Source organism: Thermobia domestica, chromosome 11 (genome assembly GCF_964235325.1).
Source record: "Thermobia domestica chromosome 11, izTheDome1.hap1.1, whole genome shotgun sequence".
Classification (NCBI taxonomy): Eukaryota; Metazoa; Arthropoda; class Insecta; order Zygentoma; family Lepismatidae; genus Thermobia; species Thermobia domestica.
In genome coordinates this window covers 159,737,227-159,760,150 of record NC_137464.1, presented here as the reverse complement: position 1 = coordinate 159,760,150, position 22,924 = coordinate 159,737,227, and the positions used below count along the sequence as shown (strand labels likewise).

Sequence of the window (22,924 nt, the reverse complement as noted above, 5' to 3'; positions counted from 1 at the left end):
TGAGGAATATTTTATGGGAGAAACGTTTATAACTATTATATGTAATTTCCTGGATACTTCTTTCAAATAACTGAAAATTATTTTTCACTTTTATTATGTGCTTTGTTTATTTGTTGAAATATCATTTGATCTTCCCAAGTTTTCCTCTTAAATAATTTGGCACTGAAGGCGTCTCTAACTCGGCAGACGAAAAACTATTATGATGATTCGAGAGAATGGAATATTTCCGTATGAAGATGTTACATTGTTTATATATATATTATATTGCATTGATCCATTGGTATTCGTATAAAACTCATATTACCGAAGTTCTATTTTAATAAATACTTGAGTGGTCCCATACCAAAACGGACTAACTACATTGTTCATGAAATTGAAATAAAGTGGCATTTGTGTTGAGAACTGGAAAACTCGTTACCCACCATAGAATCCACTCATCACAACGACTTACTCCATTCCTTGGCGGGGCCGCGGTGGCTCAGTGGTAGAGCGTTCACCTCTGGTGCATGGGGTCCTGGGTTCAAACCCTGCTCCCGCCAAGTGAACTTTGTGGTGGACAAACACCGTGTGCGTGGGTTTTCTCGGGGTTCTCCCGTTTCCTCCCACTTTCTTCATTCCACCATTTCATTCATTACTCATCATCACCGTCTCCTTTAGCCTAGCCGGCATAACCGTGGGACGTAAAACTCAAAAATTTCATTTCATTTTTTCCATTCCTTGGCAAACTAAAGAAGCTACAAACTTGGTTCATTCTGGCATGATAATATTTTCAGTTCACAAAATGTCACTCTATCTCAATTTCATCAAAAAAGTACTTAATCCGTTTTGGCATGGGACTACTCACTTATACTCTCGAAAATTATTTCCGAAGTGAATGATCAAAAACTATGCAAAATAAAAGCAATGCAATTTTAAGATAGCTCTCATTTTACCTAGATTTTTCTCGTATACTAGATCGTTATTTATCTTACACGATATTTCCTAGAAAAATGTATGCTGTTTAAATATTCCCATTTTCTCGAGCATATCACTTAATGTATTGCGGTTGTGTAATCCTAAATATCATGTTTGAACTTACTAAAGTCTTAGGACTAAATCTTTTGCCTTACTATTCAGTTTTCACCCTGAATTGAAATATAAATTTAGTATTTATTGAAATAAATGTGAATTAGGTAGCATAACGTGAAACACTTTGTCGTTTGATTAATATAACACTTTTAATTTAATATAATAGTGTAACTTCTAATGAAATAGATAAGAAAATGATATCAAAGAATGCTATTCAAAGAAGTTTGTGCACTATAATGTAAACCACAGTTTGGTTAATTTTATTTAACTTTTCCAATATTTTTCCTTAAATAATATAACTGAACAGTTTTTCTCGACAGATGAAAATAGTGGATAATTATAGTACTAAACTAACTAACTCTATGGCCTATGGAACCCGGAGGTTCAATGCCGCGTTCACAAAAGTTCTCTACTGACTTCTATTCTTAGCTAACTGCATCCAGCTTTTACTTTGTATTCCAATCTCTGCGAGATCCATCTTAATATTGTCCTCCCATCTACGCCTAGGTCTTCCTAATGGTCGTTTTCCGATTGGTCTACCAGTCAAGACTTTGAAAGCGTTTCTACTTTCTTCCATTCTAGCTACATGACCCGCCCACCTAAGCCTCCTAGACTTGACGACCCTAAAAATGTTGGGTAAACCATATAAATTATGTAGTTCCTCGTTATAAAGTTTCCGCCATTCCCCATTCCCGTTCCTCTTGAGTCCGAATATTCGTCTCAGGATCTTGTTCTCAAATACTTTCAGTCTATGTTCTTCCCTCAGAGTAAGTGACCATGTTTCGCAGCCATACAAAACAACAGGCACGATTATCGTTTTGTATATTTTAAGCTTCAAATTCCTCGACAGGATTCGCGATGACAAGAGATTTTGAACCGAATAGTAACACGAATTCCCTGCTTTTAGACGACATTTAATTTCTCCGTGAATATGATTTTCCTCTGTTAATATTGATCCTAGATATTTGAAACTATCCACTTTATCAAAAGTATTATTTAATATTTTAACACATCCATAATTTGCTGTATTCCGGTCCCGACGCACTTCCATGTATTTAGTTTTCTCTGCATTTACTTCTAAACCCATGTCCCTGCAAGCGTTTAATAAGATCTCTGCATTTCTTTCTATTGTTCTCCTATCATCACCTATTAAATTTACATCATCAGCATATGCCATAACCTGGTGAATACCGTTCAACTTTAGGCCCTGGTTGCTATCTTTGATTTTCCTTATAGCGTATTCCAGAACGAAGTTAAATAATAATGGCGACAACGCATCTCCTTGTTTCAGGCCATTTTCGACGTAAAACCTCGTGGACAAAAATTTTGCTACCCGGACTTTACTTTGGGATTTATTTAAACATATCTTAAAAATCTAAATAGCTTTCTGTACTTCATTCTATAATTATCCACATCTGCCCTCGACAGATGAAAGGAGCAGAAAGATGTACAGAAAGTTAAATAATGGATTACGAAGAGAAACAGACAGAGCGAGGGAAAAGTTTTACAGAAGAAAATGCGAGGACATAGAAGAATTAGAAAGAGTTGGGAAATATGAGGAAATGTGCAAGGAGGTGAAAACAATGGAATTTCAGAGGAAACAAGGAGGTATTACGATGCCAGTAGAAAATAAGAATGGGAAGGTAGTCAGCGAGAGAAATGAGGTCTTAGGAAGATGGAAAGGATGCGTTGATGACTTATGTGAGAATAGGGATAGACCATGTAACTTAAACGTTGAAGTAGAAAACGAAGTAAGCGAGGATGATAAAGGATTTTGTATTCTTCGGGATGAGTTTGAAAAGGCTATATCCGAGATTATTAATGAAAAGGCAACCGGGATAGATAATATATGAATCGAATTCATTAAACATATAGGAAACAAAAGAAAGAAAGAATTGTTCCGCCTATGCAATTAAAAATATGAAAGAGGTGAGTGGCCGAAAGACTTCCTGAAGACGAGCATTATACCAATGGTTAAGAAATCGAACCCAAAGAGATGTGAAGATTATAGAACTATTAGTCTCATATCTCATGCATCTAAAATTTTGCTCCGAATACTAAACAGAAGGTTATATGGAAGAGCAAATGAAGAAGTTGAGGAGCAGCAGTTCGGTTTCAGAAGAGGTACGGGAACAAGAGATGCTATTGGATTATTAAGGGCGATCGGTGAAAGATTTATAGAAAAAGGGAAAGAGGTGTATGTTATATTTATTGATCTAGAAAAGGCTTTTGACCGCGTGAATTGGAAATTGTTGTTGGGAGTCCTAAAGCAGATAGGGTTGGAATGGAAAGATAGAAGGCTCATAAGAAACTTATACACGAACTAACAAATAAGTGTTAGGATAGGAGAAGGAACTTATAGACTGTTCTAAAACCACAGACTACATGATTTTTTAAAGTGCCGTGGGCAAATCATAGTCAAAACAGGCAGATGGTATTTTCTAAAGGATTTTTTCCCAAGTTCATTTTCACCGGTTGCCAGGCTTGATCTGTCCTTGTTTTTGCGCTACGGTGCCATTTTCCAATATGGCTGCCACAAAATAAATATTAAAAATTAAAAATTCATGAAAATTCATCATCTTTATGTCCAAACACATGTTTTTGTGGCTAAAAAATTCAAATTTCCGTCCATTTTTGCATAGGAGTGACTCGATTTTATGTTCAACCATATTTCAATATGGCTGCCATAATTATTTCATATTTAAATTCGATGAAAATTCGCCATCTTTATGTAAAACCTTATTATTTTTGAGGCTGAAAAATGCAAATCTGCCATCCTTTTTTGCATAAAAGTTACAACTTTTGACATTTTGCCATTTTCGGATATAGCTGCCATCATTACTAACATTTTAGAAAGCCCATCAAAATTATTATGACCTTTATATAAAACTATATATTTATGAGGCTACCGGTCAATTTTCACGCCAGTCACACCTGTAAACATTTGATGGTCAAAGTTGGCAATTAGTATATCTTCAGAAACTTGAAAATTTGCTGTCCCAATTTAGTGTGTTTACGTGGCCCATGTTGTAAAAATGTATGGCTTCACATGAAATCATGATCATATTTTTCTTCTTTTTAAACAAGCAGACAAACAAAAACTTAAAATAGAGAAATAGTTTGCAGAAATTTTTAGTTGGTATATTACTTGATATAAATTATCAGTACGTTCCATGCGTCATTTTCATGCCACTAAAATCTGTGATTTTGAACCATAATATAATCATCGGAATCACTGAGAATAGCTGTGTTGTAAATTTACTAATAGTGGTGTTTTTGTTTTAGGAAACTTCTATGAAAATTGAATCTTAGCTGAAGTGTTAAAAGATGGAACCCATATGTAGTCTTAAAAGGAACAGGCCAGTGGCCCCAGAATTCTGTATTTTATGTGCAAAAGATACAAGTACACCAATCACTAAAGTTGATGAAAAGGGAAAAGCAGCTCTAAAAACAGCATCGGAAAAAAGAACAAAACTGCGAGATATTGTTACAAGATATATGATGGATCATCTTGATTTTATGCTGGCTTCGTATTCTCGTGGAAAACTGTATTACCACAAGAGCTGTTATTGTTCATTTACAAGTAAAGATCATATGTTGAGACTTTGTCGAAAAGTATCCTCATCAAAGAAAGCACCCACCTCTAAAGCACGTGGCAGGATATAGAGTAAGAAGCGGAAAAGTGTGTTGAGAAGTCGAGTGGTACCCATGAATTGTAAACAATCTATGTTCTATCAAGAGGCAACAGGAAAGAAATTCTCATCTGTCACCACATTCAACAAAAACAATACTATTTTGGAAGCCTCAAAATATGATTCAGTCATTAATGTGTGCTTATCTGGAGTAAATGACCTCATTACCGCTGAAGGAAAGTATCATAATATCTCTTATCAAACATTTCTTAGTACAACAGAGAAACATGCATGTGAAGAGGCTGGTGTTACACTGGAATGGCTGACATTGGAACGGAACTAAAAGAAACGGCCAGAAAAGAACGAGTACTTGACCTTACAGCAGTCTGGGTCACTTGTGTGAACGGTGCAGGAGAGGTGATGCCCCACTCCTTTCTTACTCGTAGAACCACTTTCAAATCCAAGCTTCGAATTCGTGAGTTTTATGAATGTTTCACTCTACAACCCCAGAAAGACAGGTCCTGCTTGTCCCCATACAGTTTGTACACATGCCACTTTCTCAACTTAGATCAGGTGAAGAACATGAATCAACAATAATTCCAAAATACCAAGCCATTGATGAATTCCTTGAAATGGTCCATGTTGCACTGAAATTACGGTCTGATATATTTAACCACCATAAATACAAAGGTTTTGTAGTCAGTGAGGAAAAAATTAAATCATCAGTTCCAGACATTGTCTTTGTTTTCCTGCATTTGATGTTTGTAGGTCAGGCCCTCCCTAAAAAGATTATTGAAGATGATGATGAAGAATATGAAGAACTAAGCCAGAAGGAAGCAAGAACCAAGTCAGAATTCTAAGTATTGGGAAAAATATGGTGTATAATGTTTCACGTGGCAATCACTGGACCTCTAATCATTTGGAACTTGGTAGTGTCCTGTTTCAAACAACACGATCAAAGAAGCTTGTCGATATCTTCCACAATGCAGGTCATATCGTAAGCTTCAAGAATATCTTACTGGAAAAGATATTAATCCTAACTTTGATGGGAAAAACAGTCTTGATGCTACACAAGTTGCAGCATGGGAGAGAGGACTTGAAGCAGACATGGGTATGGATGCATTGGAACTCTCAATAAAATCAAGTCCTGATGTTCCTGCAATTCTTGAAGAAATTTTTCCTGCTGAGCTAACTGAGGGCAAAGTAAAACTTGAAACAATTGCTAAAAAGGAGTGGTTTGAAGAGTCAGCAAGGAACTGTAAACAAACACGGGAGGGTGCTGCAAAGGACTTTTCTTTCTTTGTTCAGTGCCAAGAATTTGATTGTAGTGAAAAGATGTAGACACATTTTAATCGGGTTCAGACCTCATCTCTAGAACTGACAACTATTGGTTACTTGCCAATTGTTCAAGCACCAGTACATGAACTTGATACATTGTATACTATTGTTCTGAAATGCAAGCAAGTTCCAAGGCAACTCGGTCAACACTACGTTGTCATAACTGTTAATTAGGCACTGTACCGGAGGCCCACGGAATTGTCAAAACACGACTACAAAGACTTCTTGGTTGTCTGACGAGGAGTTTCCACACAACTATGATATTCCTTGAGGTAATTGGAAAGCATGTTCAATCATCTGGACTTCAGGAAGCATGGATAGAGAGTACTATGCTGGGACCAAACACTGCTGAGCAAGTATTTTGAGACAAGTCATACTTTAAAGGCATGCGGGTGCACATGCTAACGTTGTAAGCAATGTGGAGGATTCTTGTTCATCAGATATTGAAGTTCATCAGTGACAAGGGTGAAGATCTGGGAAAAGAAATTGAGACAGAGACCATAATTCATGGCATCAACTGTCTTTATACACCTCCTTGTAAACAAAGATATTTGTGAGAAAGTGGAAAGTGGATGAACTTGTAGCAGCAAACAATCCAAACTTCCGGTTCTCGTAGACCCATATGCGGATAGTGCAGATTCTCCTTCTGTTCACCCGAGCACAGTGAGAAGGCAACTCGAAACTAAACCTGCAGACATTTCAACAAATGTTACCGTTTTTCATAAGGTACAATCACGCATAGTATACAAAGTGGGGGACTATATATCTATGTGAGATGTACAGCTTCCAGAAAAGGTCAGGACAGAATTTGAGAATGGTAATTTTGTTGTGAAAAGAGCAAAACAGAAATTCAACCAAGCGGACCGAGACCACAGCCAGGAGTGGATGAACGGCATAGGCAAGAAAAGTGGTGGAATTGTTGGGATTACCAAAACATCATCAGCTCTCAGCCGACGGAGCCTTTCATACAACCTGCGAAGTCACTTGGCTAGTGAGACAAAGTGTATCTATGGAATTGGACGAGAAGATTTCTTCACTCACAATGAATGCAACAAAGGCAAGCAGAAACTGGATCTTAAATATGATGAAAATCTTATGAAAACCCTCTAAACATTCGAACTATTTTCTGAAAATCCACCTGAACATATACAAAATATTACAACAAAGGACATCGTCACACATCAGATTGAAGAAAATCTTATTCTTGTTCAACAGAAGGGTCAGGAATATCTTGTTAAATTTGTAGAAGAGAGGCTTTTGCCTGATGCTAAGGTTCCTTTCACAGATAAATTTCCAAGGAACATGCATCTGACCTTTGCTTTCCTCTTTTAAGTGGAAAGAAAGGAAGATAAGTGATCATAAAACAGACAGATCAGACAAGTGATCATAAAGCAATCCAAGCAGACACGAAGTTCTTACGACGCCTAATCACTGCCATAAATGTTCGAAGAAATGCCAATCGTAAGGACATACTGAATCATGAGTTGACTCCAGCACCTCCTGCACTTGCAGAAATTAATGGTGATCTACGGTCAGAACAGAAGTCACTTCTAATAGATACTGTGAATATATATTTGAATTGATTTTTAATTTTTTAATTTGGGTTTAACGTCCCGTTCAGCAGCAAGACTATATGAGACGTGGATCTACTGATTAATGTGGAATCAGAACCACAAGAGCTCCCGCCGGGAATCGAACCCGGGTTTCCCATGCAAAGGCGCGTACGCTAACCGCTTAACCACGAGTACGCTCAATATATTTGTATATAATTGATAGATAAAACATGCTTGCATTTTTGTATACATAGAATATATGTTTGAATTTGTCAGCCTTTGAACTGATTTTCTGAATTTTGAAAAATGACGGCAGCTGTATTAGAATATGGCTGAATAACGAAACCAATCACTCGTATGCAAACGTAGACAGCAGATTTGAATATTCCAGCCTCAACACATATGATTTAACTTAAAGATGATTTTTTTCATTAATTTTCAATTTTCAATGATAATGGTAGCCATATTGGAATCTTATGCAAAACACGGTAAATCTTATGCAAAAATTGAATGCAGATTTGAATTTTCCAGCCCCAAGAACATAGTTTGACGTAAAGGATTATGAATTATGAATTATTAATAATCATGGCAACCATTGTGGAAAGTGGCGCCATAGCGCAAAATAGATGACAGATCAAGCTTGGCAACAGGTAGAAATGAATTTAACATGCTGAAATCCTTTAAAAAAAACATCTACACACTTTGACCACCAAATGCCTATGGGTGTTAACATTCGTGAAAATTGCACTAGTCTATTATACATGAACCAACAAGTAAGTGTTAGAAGAGGGGAAGAACTGATAGAAGAGAGTGCAATTGGAATGGGAGTTCGACAAGGATGCTGCCTCTCGCCAACACTATTTAATGTCTATCTAGAAGAGATAGTGAAAAATAGCCTACATGGTGATGACGGCATTTCGGTAGGAGGTAGAATGATTAGATGCATAAGATTTGCAGACGATATGGCACTTGTTGCAGAATCTGAAAAGGAAATCAATAAAATGTTAGAAAACCTGAGGATGGGCTTTGAAGAATATGGGATGAAAATAAATGTTAGAAAGACAAAAGCCATGGTGATTGGAACGAAGGGGTCGGTGTCAAATATAAAAGTGGGAGAGTAGAAAATAGAACAAGTGAATAGTTTTCGATATCTGATTAGTATTCTTAGTAATGACATGAAGTGCGAATGTGAAATAAAATCAAGGGTAGGAATGGCGAACAAAGCCTTTAGGAGGAAGAAAACTCTGTTTTGTGGGACCTTGAATAAAGATTTGAGAAAAAGACGCATAAAACGCTTCGTGTGGAGTGTTGTACTGTATGGGACGGAAACGTGGACATTACGTAAAAGTGATGAAAAACTACTGGAAGCCTTCGAAATGTGAGTGTGGAGAAGAATGGAAAGAATTAATTGGATCGAACGGAAAACGAATGAGAGGGTGTTAGAAGTGGTGGGTGAGAAAAGAACACTTTTAGATATTATTAAGAAGAGGAAGAAAACTGGTTGGGACATTGCCTAAGAAAACTATGTATCATGAGGGACGTCCTAGAGTGTATGGTGGCGGGAAAGAGAGAAAAGGGGCGAAGGAGACTACAATTAATGGATGATATAAAAAAGAAAAATCATACGTGAAGACGAAGAGGTTAGCGGAGGACCGTGGAGCATGGAAGCTTCTCACCTGCGACATGTGACCTGCCAATAAGGGTAGAATATCTATCATGATGATGATATTTGATTATAGATTTTATTCCAAATATAATGTTTATACTTGCCAAGAGATTCCTTTAGGTAGGTTATGGGACCACAGCACCGTATTGTGCCATCGATGAGTATTGCTACTTTGTGTCCTAGCATTCTAGCTTCTTCCATTGAGTTTGTTGAAATCAGAATCGTCAATTTACCTTTTAATTCCTGAAAATAAACACCAAAATGTTTACAATGCATGGAAGTTTTAATTAAACAATTCAATAGGAATATATTACAAATTATTATTGTTATGTTTCATAAATGCTATTAGGCAGATGACCCGTTTTTGTACATCAGAAATTAGACAAACTTTGAAAATTTGTAAGCTAAAATTGATCAAACACATTGCCATCAAAATTTAACTCACTCTTTATTATGAATTGAATCCTATAATTTTAAATAAGGAAAATTGAGAAAGAGTCATATAATATTAATCTTTAATATCGTATATCAGATTTTTGACCATCGTAGACCATCTTCAGGCAGTAGTATTGATTAGCATGCCTTACATTAGCTTTACCCATTGTAATGAAGTTATTGTTTGCTGTATTATGTAATGGTGTGAATTAAATATTAAGCGCGGTCCATATCTTTCTTGTTTACTTGATATGGTCTTTGAAGTGCTATGGGGTTAAGTTACCCGCTGTTGAATGTAGGCTAGAAGTAGGGGAACACTACCGTGAAGAGTTCCAACAACCATTTTAATATTTGCTGAAATTCTCCTTTAAAGTATTACATGACTGATATATTTTTGAAGATAGCAAGATTGGGAATTAATTTCTTTACTTGTAACTGATGTCAAACATATGGAATATTGCCAGAGGTACAGCCTTACCATAAAATTTACTGTATGTGCATCAGTTTCTCAAGTTAGAAAAAATATTGACTTGAAACTATGTATGAAAGTAGTTACGTGCATATTTTAAATCATTTTGTGGTGATAATGTGAAACTATTTAACAGGCGACTAAGTATTAAACCACCTAGATAACTTCTGATTTAATTTCTTATATGGAAAAAGTGATTTAAATATTAAAGAACTAGGAAGTCTTTCAATGTTTCAACTGAGAGTCCAACAGCAAAATGACCATTAGGAAAACCTAGGTGCAGTTGAGAAGACAATATTAAGATGGATCTCGTAGAAATAGAAATAAAAGTAGAAATTAGACCAAGTTCACTGAGGACAGAAATGGGTGGGAAACTTTTTAGTGTATTAGTATATAATTTCCTATATATATTAGTACATAAAAAAGTTAACAGGTTTATTTTCGTACCAAAATTGTATTCCAAATGTCTCTTCTTGTTTCCACATCCATTCCATCTGTTGGCTCATCCAAAACCATAATCTAAAACATCAGAAAAGAGTTAAACATTAAAATAAACCAATGTTACCTTTACAAATATATGAATACTCACTGATGTTGCATTTTCAAAATCAATTCTTGAAATGTTTCAAAAAACCATGTGTCAGTCAGAGGTCTATAAAGATAAGTAGCTTCTGACAAATTCACATAACACAACATTTGTTTTCCTTTAATACAAAGCGTTGACGTCAGCGTAGTTCACATCTGGCTACACAAGAATTACTTTTAGGAAAAAACCTTATAAATGACATATTGCTTACAAAATTTAACTACTAGTCACTTTGCTTTAAACAACCTTAAGTTATCACTTTCCGTTACAGGAAGATATATGTTGTGTTATAAGGATTCATCAGCGTCTACTTCAGTTTTTCGCTATCTGACTGACGAAGCTGTTGACTTCTGAAAAATAAATGTAGAGAATAGCTTTCCCACATTTTTCGGCATTAACGAGTATGTTATTTATTTACCATGCGCTATGCAAGAACGCTTCTTATTACACAAGTTAATTTACTTTTCTAACTGATATACTGTATCATGATTAAATTTTAAATTTTAAATTTCGAGCAATAAACCACTGAGAATAATGAAACGAAAACTGCGAAAACAACACACACATGGCGTTTGTCCATCACAAAGCCTACTTGGCGAAGGCTGCGCTCTCGATCCCATGGCCAATCATCTGGTTAAATTTTCTCAAACATTAATTATAAGAAAAAAATAGAGATATCGAGAGTATAACAACAGAGTTCTTAATATTATTATTCTTGAAAGCACCTATTAACTCTACGTGATGCTGTTGATCAATAAGAAAATAAAGATACAGTTGAGATCAAATATGTCTATAAATGCAGTTTATTATTATTATATTGATATTCGGGCAAACTGGTTAAAAGTCTAAGTAGTTCGAATTCTCCGTGTCAACAGGTCTTACGAATGTCAAATATCTAAACGACTCACTCTGAATGCTACTCAATAAATTAAATTAATTAATATTTATCAATGAATTCAAGTATATTGCATATATTTTGTTATATTATTTGAAACAGTACGTAATTATTATGCACTAAATTTACAATTTTCTTGGATTCACTCATATCATAGAATATAATATAAGTAAACATGGAACTGTTTTATTTTTCGTATACCAAGGTATATTGAGTTATTTTCTATAAGCGTGTACAGTGAGTGATATTTTAATTACGTTATATTGGGCTTTACTACATTCTCATGGCTAGTGACATATAGAAATGCATCCTGCTTTACAGTACGTTAATACACAGCGAAAAATATATATTAGTCAATATAAATGTAAACAACAGACGACATATGAAGTATAATAATAATTCGTACACATATTATGAGCAGGCCCGTATTTAGATATATTACGACCCTCAAAAATTTTGCGCTCCTTTTCTCTAGGAGAAAAAATCACAAGCTAATTGGCAACATTGTTTTCAGTATAAAACTTCCTTCATTTCAGTGTCCTGGACATTATTTTTCAGTGTACACACTTCAATCTCTTTATTTATTTATTTTTAGTATACTGCACATGGAAATTTGCTATCTACTTACCGTGTATAAATACAGACCTAATTATGTGACCACTAAAAAATATGTTGCGTTACATGTTTTTTTTTTACATAGTTTTCATAATTGAACTAATTAATTGTAAAATAAGACTTATTTATTACCAAGTTCTTGATTTATGCTTTAAATTTATATACACTTCTATATTTTTAAAATTTAGTAGTCATTTTATTGGATAGTATCCTTAATGAATTGTATAACCTTTTTCAAAGAGAAAGCTGATCGCCCAACTCCTTGGAAATACCCATATTCTTATCCGAGAATGGGATCAGAACAAGTAAATGAGAATCTTATGTGGGTCTTTGAGATCTTTATTTCAAATTAAATTATTAAATTTCAATGCGGACGGTACAGAAATACGATCATTAAGATAAAGTTTGGTGGCAAGTATTTTTTTTGGAGAAGACTGTTACTATTTTTCTTTACTGTTAGTGTATTTCTGCTTCTATTGTTTATTTATTTCCGCCTGCAATGAAGGTACAGACTTCACTTATTAACAAGATTTACATGAGTGAATAATGGCCACAGAACTTTCTTGATGTCCTGCATGATTGCATTATCCAAGAGAAAGGAAGCAAAGAAGTGCAGCGATCACAGAATCCTCAGCCTTATTTCCCACACTGGAAAGATAATTACGCGCATACTGAATTGACGGCTGGAAAACAAGATAGAAGATATGTTGGACGAAAATCAATTTGGATTCCGGAAAGGAAAAGGCACCAGAGAAGCCATTGGGTTGATGAGAATTATCTCACAACGAGTTCTGAAGCTAAAGGAAGAGCTGTGTTTGTGCTTCATAGACTGGCCAAAAGGTTTCGACACGGCCAAGTGGACGAAACTCGTGCAAATACTTAAAGAAATTCGGGTGAACTGTAGAGACCGATGGCTCATTCGCAACCTATACATAGGACAACGAATCAAATTGCGCTTGAATGAAGGAGGAACCAATAGTGTCGAGATTGGAAGAGGAGTTAGACAAAGATGTAGCATGTCGCCCCAATTATTCAATATTTACAGTGAATGTTTAGTGAAGAAAGCATTAATGGGAATTGGAGATTTCAAGATTGGAGGACACATCATTAACAAGATCAGTTATGCAGATAATACGGTTATTATAGCTAGAACCGAAGAAAGAGTACAGGAGATTATTGAGAAAATAACTGACACTTGGAAATTATATAGAAAGAAAATTAACATCGAAAAATCGAAAATCATCAGAATATCCCGTGGAAATGCGCCCTTATGAGTCAGAGTAGGACAAAGAATACTTGAAGAGGTCGATCATTTCAAGTATGTAGGAACTATTTTCATGAGAGACGCTTACTGCACTAAAGAGATCAAATTAAAAATTGAAATAACCAAAGAAACATTCAACAGAGAAAGATCACTCTTAACTAGCAGGCCTAATATTGGACAAAGGAAAGACTTGGCAAAGTGTTATATATGGAGTATTCGTCCTTGTGGTTCAGAGGCTTGGACATTACGGAAGTCAGAGAAGAAATATTTAGAGAGCTTCGAAATGTAGTGTTGGAAGAAGATGGAGAAGATAAAATGGATAGAAAGACTAACAAATTAAGATGTTTTAAAACGGATAGGAGAGAAGAGGACGCTTCTAGCCACCAGCCTTCGTAGAAATTCGAATTGGATTGGACGAATCTGGCGAAGAAATTTTCTTCTTTCTACAGCCATAGAAGGAAAGATGAAAGGAAAACGAGGAATATGAAGGAAAAGAACACAAGTGATAGATGATTTGAAACATAGAAGAAAATATTGTTAGTTAAAAGAAGAAGCTGAAATTCGAGAAACATGGAAGAAACATTTCCAAACCCAAACTGAAAATTAAGAAAAAGAAAATGAAACAAACCTCATTAGCCTCAGGACCTGCCAAAACGCAGAATTATTATTATTATTATTATTATTATATTATTATTATTATTATTATTATTATTAATAATAATAATAATAATAATAATAATAATAATAATAATAATAATAATAATAATAATAATAATAATACTCTAAACCCAGAATGATTGCTCTAATTCTGGAAGCTACTTAGAGCAAGGATTACACATTCTAAGGTAATATATACATCTTTTGACACCACCATGATCTGTATCTTCCTAAACATGGATTAATAATTGAATTATGATTAACTACTATATCGCGTTCTTATTATCTTCTTTTAATTTAAAAAGTTTTCTAATATTGTTTCGTTATATTGTTGGAATTCAGAATAAAATTACACTTCAAATATGGCTTCTGGAAGGCGCGGTGGCTCAGTGGTAGAGCGTTCACCTCCGGTGCTTGGGGTCCCTGGTTCGATCCCAGGTCGCGCGCCGTGTGGACTTTGTGGTGAACAAACACCGTGTGCGTGGGTTTTCTCGGGGTTCTCCTGTTTCCTCCCACTTTCCTCATTCCATCATTTCATTCATTTCCCACAATCATCGTCTCCCTTAGTCAAATAGACATACGCGTGGGACGTAAAACTTAAAGATTTCATTTCATTCCAAATATGGCTTCTAAATGTTATGTGACAGACAGTTTACTTCTAACAAGTTTTAAAAATTTTATCAGAAAGGTATAAAGGTAACCAAGAAAGTTCTGTCGCTTTTCTATAGGTATGTCTTCAATATGCCCTCACACCGCAAGTTGAATGCAAGTTGAGATAAGGCGAAGATCAGTTGTTGGTGTGGGTATATCCAACATACTACTGGGCTGTGGCAGTTCACTAACACTGTGAACTTGCGTAAGGACAGAATGAACATGGGACCTCCACAGAGCATCATAAGGGCATCTATGCAGTACGAGTTCAAATATGGAATAAACGCCGCTGCAGTGGGGCGAGAGATATGCCAGGCCTTTGGTGAGGGTCGTGACTACGTTGACAGAGCAGTGGTGGTTTAGCAAGTTTAAGAACGGAGACGAAACAGTGTTTGATGCACCACATACAGAAAGACCAACACATGTACAAAATGAAGATCTTCAGTCAGAAATTCAGGCGAACAGTGGCCAGACATGGGAGGAACAGAAACTACAATTCAGTGTGAGTGGGCAAACCATTCGGCAGACCTTCATCAACTTGAGAAGCATTACAAGTTGATCTATGGGTCCCACATGATTAGACTCCGAGTCAGAAGGCAACGCGAGCAGTCACCTGTGTTTCTTTACTGTCTCGTCTGAGGAAGGAGCCATTTCTGGACAGGGTGTTGACATATAACGAGAAGTTGGTCCTAAACCCCATTTCAATTGGTACCGTCACCATTGGTTAGCATCCCATGAACCAGTTCCAAAACAGACAAAACCAAACTGTACCATAAGAAGGTCCTTCTGTGTGTTTGGTTGCCTGCTTGTGGCATCGTGCATCGGGAACTGCTACCAGCTAGTCAGAGAATGAATGCAACTTTGTACTGTCAGCAGTTGACCCGTGTTAAAGAAAAACTCAAAACTCTGGACACAGGATTTCTGAATCGCAAAGGGGTTCTCCTGTTATAGGACAAAACTAAGCCCCATGTAACTAGGATGACCTAGGACACCATTCTATGCCTTGATGGGAAACACTATTAATCCGCCATACTGTCCGGACATTGCAACGTCCGATTATCATCTGTTCCATTCATTGGACAATCACCTTAGAGAACGCCAGTTCAAATCATTAGTAGAGGTGCAAAATGCACTTGATACCTTCTTCGCTTCACGGCTTACCATGTTCTACAGAGATGGATTTCATGGTCTTCCAGAACGTTGGCAGAAGTGCGTTAATGCTGATAAAGACTGTTTGTGATCTTCCAGATATGTCTTAGGTGACATGTCTATGTTTTTGAAGTGGTGAGTGAAAAGCGACAGAATTTTCTTGGTTAACTTTATATTTTTTGCTGCTTTTGAATGAACTTTAGTTCCTGGATTATGTTACTGTTACTAATACTATTCAATCAATGACACAATGATACACATTGCACACTGTTTTCAGTTTTACTGTGTTTTTGAGTTTGGCATCATATTTTAGAGATATCCGTAAAATTGATTACTATTCTTAGATAAATGTATTGATATTAAACGCATGAAGAGCAGAATTGGAAATAAAAATAACAATACGGATCTTGCTTCATGATGTTGGGTTCACCAAAGCTTCCATGATTAACAAAGTTTAGTGTAGGAAAAGATCATGAGTTTTATATTATTCTAAGTAGTTTATTTTGTACCAAGTTATGCAGAGTCTTACAAAAATTTGTCCCAAAGTTATTTGAATAGATTACTCACATCAAAATAAGAAAATAAATTCATATAGACCTGTGCTCGGAAGAGCATAGATTCGTAGTTATAGGGTGCCGGAGAACGAGAAAAAAAACTTAAAATTAAAGGTTCATAGTTACACTATTGTGGGACCGATCGTAGTCGGATCAAGGTATCACTGAGGAACCAGTATGTGAACTATCCAATTATCTATCTTTCAGAATCTCCGATACTTGTAAAATCATTTTTATATATAAATGCTGTTTGGGAGTATTTAACCACTCTCCACCTACATCACTAAAATTTAGTGTGCGAGCACTTTAACATTCTTAAACATAGATATTTGGATAGTTCCTCACTGATGTCTTGACCTGACTACGATAGATCGCATAGTAGTGTAGCTATGAACTTTTAAAGTTCACTTATTTCACGTTTTTAACAATTATATAATTGACTGAACTCCAAGAAAACTGTACTAATTACACAATTGAAATGAATGTACACACAATTTCTAATACTGAATTCTTTAAGTCTTGAATTTATTTAGGTTTTTAAAATATCATAAATATTCAATGGAAATAATAAAAGCTAGACCAATAAGAAATATTGTATAGTGAAGAATTTTATGAATAATACAAGAAATATTTAAAGAATTGTTATGTTTTTAATTATATAAAGTTATATATTATACTTATCATCTATGTGCTAAATAATAGCTGTTCTTTTCACTTACTTGTGGATTCACTGCCAAAGCCATACCAACACTCAACTTTCTTCTAAGTCCTTTTGAAAGACACTCGGGAAGCATATTAGCTTGGTCCTTTAACCCAAGTTTTATTATTAAGTTCTCTGATTCTTTTCTAACATTGTCATGAGGCCTTTCTTTCAACTGAAATCAATATTTAATTATCAATTGTCATTCATGAAAACAGAAGCGTACTTCTTTATAACTTTTATCATTTAAATAAGTCTTGTAAATGCATGTTAGAATATATTACTTTTTCTTTACTGAAGAATATCGCACTTTCTGTAACTAGTATGTATAACATTCAAATTTAAAGTACTTTATTTATTGTGTCTATTAAATGAACATGCATTTATTTCTGCAAAATATACACAGAACTTGGTTGAAAGTGATTAAGACCTATATTGGAAGCTATTTTGTTACATAAGTGGCAGAAAAGACTTTTAACTAACATTGGTTAGAAATACGCCCTTTCAGATTTATAAGTTAATAAAAGAATACGAAAATAATTATTTACAGCGACCTATATCGAAAGAAATGGATCTAGACAAAGTAGTTTTTGAAATTGTCTCAAATTTACTCACTTTGTTACATTAGCCTGTTTCAGAATCATGTTTTAAATAAACTAAGAAGTATACAAAAAATATTCCGATAGGTTCTAAAACTCATCTATTACTATATTTTAAAAACATCTTTTGAATCTTCAAGAGTTTGAAGGTTCAACCTCAATAGAGTTAACTTTTATAACATCTCAAATGTCAAAATTGAATTTTTCTAATTCCACTAAGATGATAAAAAATCAAAATCAACATTTTTACAGAACATAACTTAGGAGAGTTTAAAGTAACAATACAAAAATTTATAAGTGAACTAAAAGTTTACTTAGTCATTCTAAGGTATGTAACTCTGATAATATGGATTAAATATTAAAAATTGTTATTTGTGTGTCCGTTTCACTTTCAACAGAAAACCATTACTTTTATGTATGATATAAACAAGTTTTAAAATAGTTTTTAAATTAAATATTATTTATTATTTGCACTAGTTACTGAAGGATTTTGTAAATATGGCATAAAAAATTACGTAACAACATCATCTTAAGACACAATCATGAAATATATCTATTAACATTAGAACAATAGTCCAGGAAATCTAGAGCAATTATACCCTCAACCTGGGCAAAATTGCAACACAAGCTTTTTAAATAGTTTTCGATTCAGGAATTACTACTCAATAACATATTCAAAATCCGACAAAATCGAACCACGGGAACACCCCCAAAAACGGTTTCAAAATGGCGGACCATAGTTTTTCGAAAAAATCGTAGACCTTTACTTTGGAGGCTCTAGTAGCCCTTTTAATTGACACAGAGACATGAATGATACCTCGTTGGAACGCTCATAAACCACAAATTGCAACGAAGTGACTTTTGTATCCATCATGTCAAACCCATAGAAAAAAAGAAGAAGAAAGTCGATTTTTGTTTTTTAATTAATATTTCTTGGACCCTGGCAACACTGCACGTCCTTATACTCCGGCAGAAAAATTCCTACGCGTAGACCAGACATTGGTAACAATAATATTAAAAAATGAAGGACGTAGGTTCAACAGTAAGGGAGATAAAAATTCGGAACCGCGGACAAAGGAGGGTCACTCTGTATATTTTTTACTGTGGTCTAACTTCTGTTTCTTAGATCTAGCAACCTCCCTAATTGTCACAGAGACATGAAGCATACCGCGTTGGAAAGCTTATGGAACCCCCTTGCCAACGACGTATCGTTTGTGCCCCCTTTGCCCAACCTGTAGAAAAAGAAGAAGAAGAAACCTTGAACAAATTGGGAAAATCTGTACTTTTACCTTTCTTGGGCTCTGGCAACCCTGATAATCGTTGGGTATAGGGAGCACAAACGATACGTCGTTGGAAATGGGGTTCCATAAGCTTTTTTACATATGCATGAACCTAGGCATTGAAGAACCATGGCTGATTCTCTTACACGTTTGTGTATCATCTGCAGAAGCCTAGATCCTGACAACCTCATCACACTTTAAGAAAAGGGAGCTGAAGGAGTGAACAATGCCAGTAAGGCACGCGGCAGTAGCATTCTCGCCGCTACAAGTATGGTGGTTCATGTCTCTTGTCGCAAGCGTTACATTGATAAAAAAAAATATTGCGATTGCCCTAGAAAGAAAAAACGTCATCGCCGATTCAAGAACGAGTTACTCGCTCGTCGGGTGGGTCCTTCAACAGCAACAGCAACTGCTTGTTTTGCGGAACGCCTGTCTTATTTGATGACCGTTACGTGTCGAAATCAGAAAATGTGCGAGTGAAAACACAAGCATTGCCACACAGCATTTTAAAGTGTTGCAATGAACGAAACGATACCGGGTCACAAACTGTCCGAGGTCGAATTGAGTACTTCTCATCTGATCTTCATGCAGGAAATTGTGTCTATCACAGATCATGTAGTATCAACTTTCGAACAGGTAAAGCAATTCCTCAACAATACTGCACAGGCAATCAGTCAGCGTCAAAAATTTCCGGGCTGGCCGACCTACAAATGATGAGAGAATCCGAGCATTTCAGCGCATCTGTAGTTATTTGGAAGAGCACGATGGTGAGCAACTAACTGTGGGAGAACTTGTTACAAAAATGGGCACATTTCTTGTAGGGACTGATCACATTGCATATGACAGACGGCACATGAAGCGTCAACTAATGAAGTACTTCGTTGAAAAAATTATAATTTCTAGTGACAGTGGAAAAAAGGACTTCATTACGCTTTGAGAAACTGCCAATCACACTCTACGCGCATATCGTGATTTACCACGAGAGTATGGTGAAGAAAAGGAAAAAATAGAATAATAGAAACCGTAGCTCGACTGATCAAAAGCGACATAAAATCCAAACTACAAACTGGAAGTGATACATATCCTTCACCCAGCGACTTGACCATTCAGGAATTCCTTCAGTACATTCCACCTAGCCTTAAACTATTCTATGCCATACTTTTTGCCGAAAAGGACAATGAAACCAAAATAGCATCGATTTGCCAGTGTTTGATGCAAGCAGCCAGACCAAGAGATATGTTAGCTCCTCTGCAGTTAGGTGTTGCAGCTGCACCACCACTATCGATCGAAACACCAGATTGACACGCTGCATCACCTGGGATTTTGCTCTTCATACGCGGAAGTGCAGCGGCTTGAACGCTGTGCTGCAAGTACATTTGGTAATCTTGTGATCGAAATACCAGCAGACCAGACTCTCCTCTTTGCAGTGGATAATGTAGACCATAATCTCCAAACGCTGAGTGGTTTAGGCACATTCCACAGTATGGAAATGTTGGCGGCCATTACTCTATCCACTACTACCAGTCTAACCATTCTTCGGAAGCCCGTCTCTGATGCTGATGTGAAGTCCCTTGCCAGTGTTCCCATTCACGCATACACTGAAGCCAGGGCTATTCTTGAAAAGGTCAACTGTGAACTGGTAACAGCACCATCACCGAATAAAAGCTCCCTGTATATTTTGTGGAAACTTTTCTGGCACTTTCCGTCACGCACACCAAACTGGTCAGGAATGATGCAGGCCATTCACGCAGATCCATCTCTTCATCATTCAGGGAAATCCACTGTTCTCTGCTTACCGATTATTGACCTCCATCCATCTGATATGTCATGCATCTATTCCACTTCAGTGTACCTGAATAATCTTGCGAGAAAATATAAAGTCACACTAATCATCATCTTAGACCAACCACTGTTTTGGAAAGCTTCACGTATCCTGCATGACAGAGCACATAACACCAGTATTAAGGACACGGTTCTCCTGTTGGGCTCATTTCATACTCTGATGAACCTTCTAGGAGCAATTGGTTCCCGGATGGATGGTTCAGGCTTACGTGAAATCTTGCATGAACTTTATGGAGAAAATTCGGTTGTACATATGTTAAGTGGCAAGTCCGTAGCAAGAGCCTTCCGTGCGCACATGATGGTTGACCTCGCATTAAGTGCATTGCTTGTGGAAAATGTTTTTCTGCAGACCGATAACGGAACACACAGAACTATCAACGATGCTTACTCTCTCTACCAGAGTCTGATGTCGGGTGAGATTACTGTAACTGGAGCTAGTTCTTCACCTCTTCTTCAAGAAGCCCGAGAAAAAATAGAAGCACAAAAGTCAGAACTTATTAACACATCAAAAACAAGTCAGCTGTGGCTTGCATACCAGCGCATGTTGACTACACCAAGGAAACTTGTGGCAGCAGACCGAACAGGAAGCTGGGAGGATCACCTTGATGCTATAGCAAAGTGCATTCCCATATTCGCTGCAGCAGGACACTTCAATTACTTGAAGTCGACGTGCTTGTACCTGCAAACAATGTTAACGCTGTCATCGGTTAATCCAACAGTTCACGAAAGCTTTCAAAATGGGTTCGTTGTTATTAGAAGAAGACCGTTATTGGGCTGGGTTGTCCTCTGATCTAGTCATAGAGCAGGTTCTGATGAGATCGCTAAAATCCACTGGAGGTCTAACCCATGGGAGTGGAATGTCGGAGATGCAACGATCTTTGTGGGTGCTCTCAATGCCAGGATGCTCCGAGTACAATCTGGCGATGCAAACTCTTACTCACACAGCATATGTCACTAGCGAACAACATAAAGAAGCCGAAACGTCAAGAATGTCACGTGATATCAGTGACACACGGTCGCATTCTTGCAGGACTGCAGCCCATTTCACCATTTGACGGAGACAAATCGTTGAGAAACATTGCCACTGGCGTCACAGCGGATTGCTCGGTCAACGTCCATAATTTATTTTCAGTTGGAGAAGAGCTTGCGAAGAAACTATTTGGCAAAGACCTGTTCACTGTGAAGTGGAAATGTGCAGATAAAGTCAAAACTCTAGCATCCCCGAGTAGTGTTAAAATCAGCAGCGATATCTCCGTCGATTCGAATCTTTTGTTTCAAAGACTGTTATTTGTCGCTAATGCTGGCAGCACATCTTTAGAGGAGACCTTAGCGCATGAATTATGTGCCCACACATCAGCTTTATTTGAGTCACCCAGCATGATGCGTAAGGCAGACAAAGCCCCACTGGCCCATGCGATACTAGAGTTCAGCAAGCAGCAGACCGCATAGTTTGAGGAAATGGAGCCAGACAATATTCTGTATGTCTTAGACGGAAGATCTCTGTTACATAGACTTCCATGGTGTAAAGGCAGTTCGTACGACAATATCGCTGCATCATTTGCTGAGTATACGGTTCGTAAATATGGCACATCAACCATCGTGTTTGATGGGTATTGAATTTGCTCACCATTGTTCATTGCAACTGTGCTATCAGATGTGCAAGAACGTATTATACTTGCAGAAAGCATGCCCTTCCATGTACTATTGCTTGTGGTGTGTGCCAAGAAACTGAATGTTTTAACTCTTTAAATGAATATGGTGAGGACAGTGTTAGCGTAGGCGATGACGATGTAGATGTGTAATTTGCCTCCCAAATTATTTCGTCTTCCCATTCTTTTGCTTTATATATAGGTGTTATGTTTCTATAAAACGAATTGTCTTGTACACTGTATTATGGTATGACCTTCTATTTGCTATTGCTTGTGGTGTATGACAAGAAACTGAATGTTTTAACTGTTTAAATGAATATGA

The 22,924-nt window shown here is 36.5% G+C and overlaps 1 protein-coding gene across 3 annotated transcripts in view; it reads right to left on the bottom strand.

Annotated features, from left to right (window-relative positions):
- LOC145664529 (phospholipid-transporting ATPase ABCA3-like) overlaps positions 1-22,924 on the bottom strand; it is a 705,558-nt gene that overhangs the window by 394,052 nt on the left and 288,582 nt on the right. For all 3 annotated transcript variants that reach the window (XM_081731273.1, XM_081731272.1, XM_081731271.1), the window contains exons 11-13: positions 17,252-17,407; positions 10,609-10,680; positions 9,362-9,500 (exon numbers count right to left, since the gene is read on the bottom strand). In XM_081731273.1, the coding sequence (XP_081587399.1) occupies positions 9,362-9,500; positions 10,609-10,680; positions 17,252-17,407 (367 nt within the window). The remainder of the gene's footprint in view (positions 1-9,361; positions 9,501-10,608; positions 10,681-17,251; positions 17,408-22,924) is intronic.